The sequence below is a fragment of the Arachis duranensis genome, chromosome 2 (genome assembly GCF_000817695.3).
Source record: "Arachis duranensis cultivar V14167 chromosome 2, aradu.V14167.gnm2.J7QH, whole genome shotgun sequence".
Taxonomy (NCBI): Eukaryota; Viridiplantae; Streptophyta; class Magnoliopsida; order Fabales; family Fabaceae; genus Arachis; species Arachis duranensis.
In genome coordinates, this window is record NC_029773.3 from 74,955,806 (window position 1) to 74,959,604 (window position 3,799).

A 3,799-nucleotide genomic window follows, 5' to 3' on the forward strand; every position below is an offset into this window, starting at 1 on the left:
GCTCATAAATATGTTGGTTTAAGGTTTTTGGTGAAAAAATTTACATCTAAACTATTAATATATAGTATTTTATTTAGCTCATTGGTGTAACACTCTCTAAGTTATAATATAGATTCTCCTCACCAATGCATTCAAAATCCTTTAAAACAAACTCTAATTGGCTTTAATCATAAGCTAAATTAGTTAGGGAATGTTTGAAAGTTATCTTTGAAACATAAATACAGCAATAACATAGAGAAAATAGAGATTAAGACAACGAAATGTAAGGATATTTGATTGAATATAAGTGGTTTGGGAAAAAAAAATGTTAATTTATTATTGTCCATTAAGCATAGACTTTCCATCCTTGCTGCAAAATCTAGGCAATACCAAGGTTTTGAATTCTTTATGTGTAAATAAAATTACACATATTAATATAATTTAGCTGAAATTTATTCCACTATTATCTTCCAACTAAACATACTAAAAAAAATGATTTATTTAGGGTTAAATTAATATTGTAGGTCCAGTGCAATTTAAAGTTGAGGAATTTGATGGGAGCTTGCCTAAGCTAATCTACAGGGCATCGTCATGGACAAAGGTAACAATGCATCTTAGAGAACTATATATGAATTACAAAAATGTTATGTGCATTGTAAAAATTAGTTACTATATATGTATAACTAGTTTAGTGGTTAATTTTTTGAGTATAGTATAATTATGTTAGTTATATCTCAAACTTTATCTATAATCTGTAACTGTAATTCCTATTGATAGTTTTTATATAAAATACCAACATAAAATCTTAAGTCGAAGAAGATAAGATATATGCAAAAACTGGATTTGTGAAGACAATCCATTAATGATTATAAATTAGGTATAGAAAAAATAAAAACACCTATTTACATCTATAAATTTCATTTTCTAATTATTTAAATATACAGTTATAACTGTTCGTTTGGATTTTTTTTTTAAATAAAAAATTACTTTAAACATATAATTGTAAAAGTGTTTGGATACACCTACTGTTAGAAAAAAATACTTTTATTTTAAACAAGTAATATTTTGTTTTTGAAAAAAAATTATCGATAACAAAATAATTTTTATATTTTCTATTCAAATACAAAATGATATTTTTCTAATAAAAAATATCTTGATAAAAAAGATAAAAAAAAAGTTAAATACTTCCTTCAAATATTGTTCCTGATATTCTTTTTCCACTTTTTTCTAGGTAGCTAATGTTATCTTTGTAGATTTACCGATGGGAACAGGGTTCTCTTACGCAAAAGATGTCCTTTCTCAACGAAGTGATTGGAAACTTGTTCATCATGCCCACCAATTTATTAGAAAGGTAAAGTAGTTATTATTATTATTATTATTATTATTATTATTATAAGCATTGTATGATATGCAAAGTAGGGAGAAAGAATAACTCAAAGTCACAACTGTCCTTTTATTTTGTAATGAAACGAGCCCCAAGCCCAAAAAGAGAACTAAACTACTACAAGGAGATAAGTGTGAAATGATTATTGAAATGGTAAATCATAATATTTGAGTAAATCACCAAAAAAAAAAACACCTATGAATTATCAAATTGCTTATAAAAATATCTTCTAAATTCGTTAATGTTGGCCAATGAGCTATAGTTCAAATGATATAGTTTTCCATACTCATTTAGAGATTGCGGGTTCGATTTTCCTTATCTTTGGAAAAAAAATTCGTTAATGCTAAAAGTATTCTTAAAATATGAAAAAAATATTCAATCATTAAATATATTCTTAAAAAGTGTTCACGATTAAATTTTGATGTATTCTTTTTTTTTTTGCAAAAAATATTAGAAAAATGAGATATTTTTATCTATAAAATTTAGTAATTTTATGACAAGTAGATACATTTTTGTAATTTTTTTGGCCAATAATATTTTTTAAAAAATATGCAAAAGAATCTAGAGATCAACTTTTGGTATGATTTTTTATATGCACTCTTTAAATAGTATCCAAATATTTTTACAAAATTTCAAATCAAATGTATAAATTATTTGTCAAATACAAAAATTATTTATCTCTTATAAAAAATAGTATTCTTTTTATTTTAAAATATTTTAAAAATATTTTATCGTTAACAAACTTAGAAGATACTTTTATCAACATAAAAATTCATGGACAAGTTTGGATGGTTTAGCCCACAATATGTTTACATCTGCAGCTTTTCACATATAAAAACTTTAAAGAGCAACTAAGCAAAAATGATTTCTGATATTTTTATGTAAAAATGGTATTATAAACATGTACATGGTTCAGTCAAATATAGAGTCAAATATAATTTATTGTATATTAAAAGTGTAATTTTATTGTATATGAATAATTCCAAAATGACTTAAAATATGACAAAAAAAGAATAAAGTTCCTTCTATATGTGTTGGGCCAAAAAGTTGAAACTTAAAAGAAAAAACATCCTAAGAACTTGAATTTTTCTTTAATTAGGAACTAAATTGGTCGAAGATGATTGGTTGGATTTGAAGTGTATAGAATGTCCTCTAGCTTGAAATGAGTCAAACTAGATGTACCTTTACTAATAATGTCACATGTCATAAGCACTCTTTTATCCATATACCTCTTTGACACGAACACCCAAAACAGTGACAGAACTGGTACCTTAACTTATGTAGATAAACTTCTTTCGTATATCTATTTTTAGTTAGAGAAACTTAAAATAATAGAAACACCAAAAAATACATTCTACTAATTACACCATTTAGTAACTAGTCTTGGGATAAGAGTAGGCTGAAGATGACATTGTAACTATTGGACAATGTACTCTCCCTCTAAAATGACTTTAGACTATAAAACGTGCTTAAACTCACTTCCCTCAAAAAGACTTTTCTAAAACTTTGTGAGATAATCTCTTTTCTTTGCTCTCTTACAGTTCTTCTCCTTATTCTTCATTTTGTTCATCAACTTCAAACAAGTGAATTTATAAAATTAGCATTCGGGTATTCTACTAGAACACCCGACAACAAGCTCTATATAAGTTTTGTCCACTTTAAATTAAAAGAGTTCATTCATCCTCTTGTGACATTAGTGAAGGTCTCAACATTTGTTCTCCATCACTATTCCACATCATTAATTTTTATGTTGTTTATTTATCAATAATCGAAGTATTTTCCTTACAATTTACCTACCCTTAATCTCTCTTCTTAATCTTTCTTTACTTAATCTATTTCCACAAAACTATACCTGAACCAATAGTAAAAATGTCTTTATGGGAGTAACTATTAAAATGTTTGGTAACTGATCTAAGCTAACCCCATATTCATCTTCAAAGGGGCAACTCTTTTGTACCCATAAATAAATAAATAAATAAAATAAAAAATGTCACAACTCGTTACCAAATGTTCTTGTGTTGTAGATGGTATACCCATCAGCTCGGATTTGGCTTACCCACGAGTTAAATGGAGACTAAAATTATAACCCAACTTATTATTTTTGGTGGATCAAAGCATGAGGGAGTTTGGTTCGTTTTGTGATCCTGAACATGTTAGTTGTGTTGTTGTTTAGACCTTAAAAAAAAAAGAAAAAAAAAAACAGAGAAACTTGTGTTGTAGTCTTGTAGATTCATGATATTTAATTAGACTTTGGTGTTTTCTTTTTCATTTATTTTCCAGTATTTGTAGTTTACTTTGTGGGAGACTAATTCCAGCTCCTAACTAAACAAGCTGTATAACTTTGATGATTTATTAATAACCTATGATATTTATGTATTAATTTTTGCAGTGGCTCACTGAGAATCCAGAATATATTTCCAATGAATTTTACATGGC

General features: G+C 26.5%; 1 protein-coding gene across 1 annotated transcript in view; it reads left to right on the forward strand.

Moving 5' to 3' along the window:
- The window catches only part of LOC107475055 (serine carboxypeptidase-like 11), a gene marked incomplete in the record, with an annotated part of 10,121 nt that overhangs the window by 1,453 nt on the left and 4,869 nt on the right, over nt 1-3,799 (forward strand). The window contains 3 exon segments of the mRNA XM_021135586.2: nt 504-580; nt 1,211-1,330; nt 3,753-3,799. Of these exon segments, the coding sequence (XP_020991245.1) occupies nt 504-580; nt 1,211-1,330; nt 3,753-3,799 (244 nt within the window).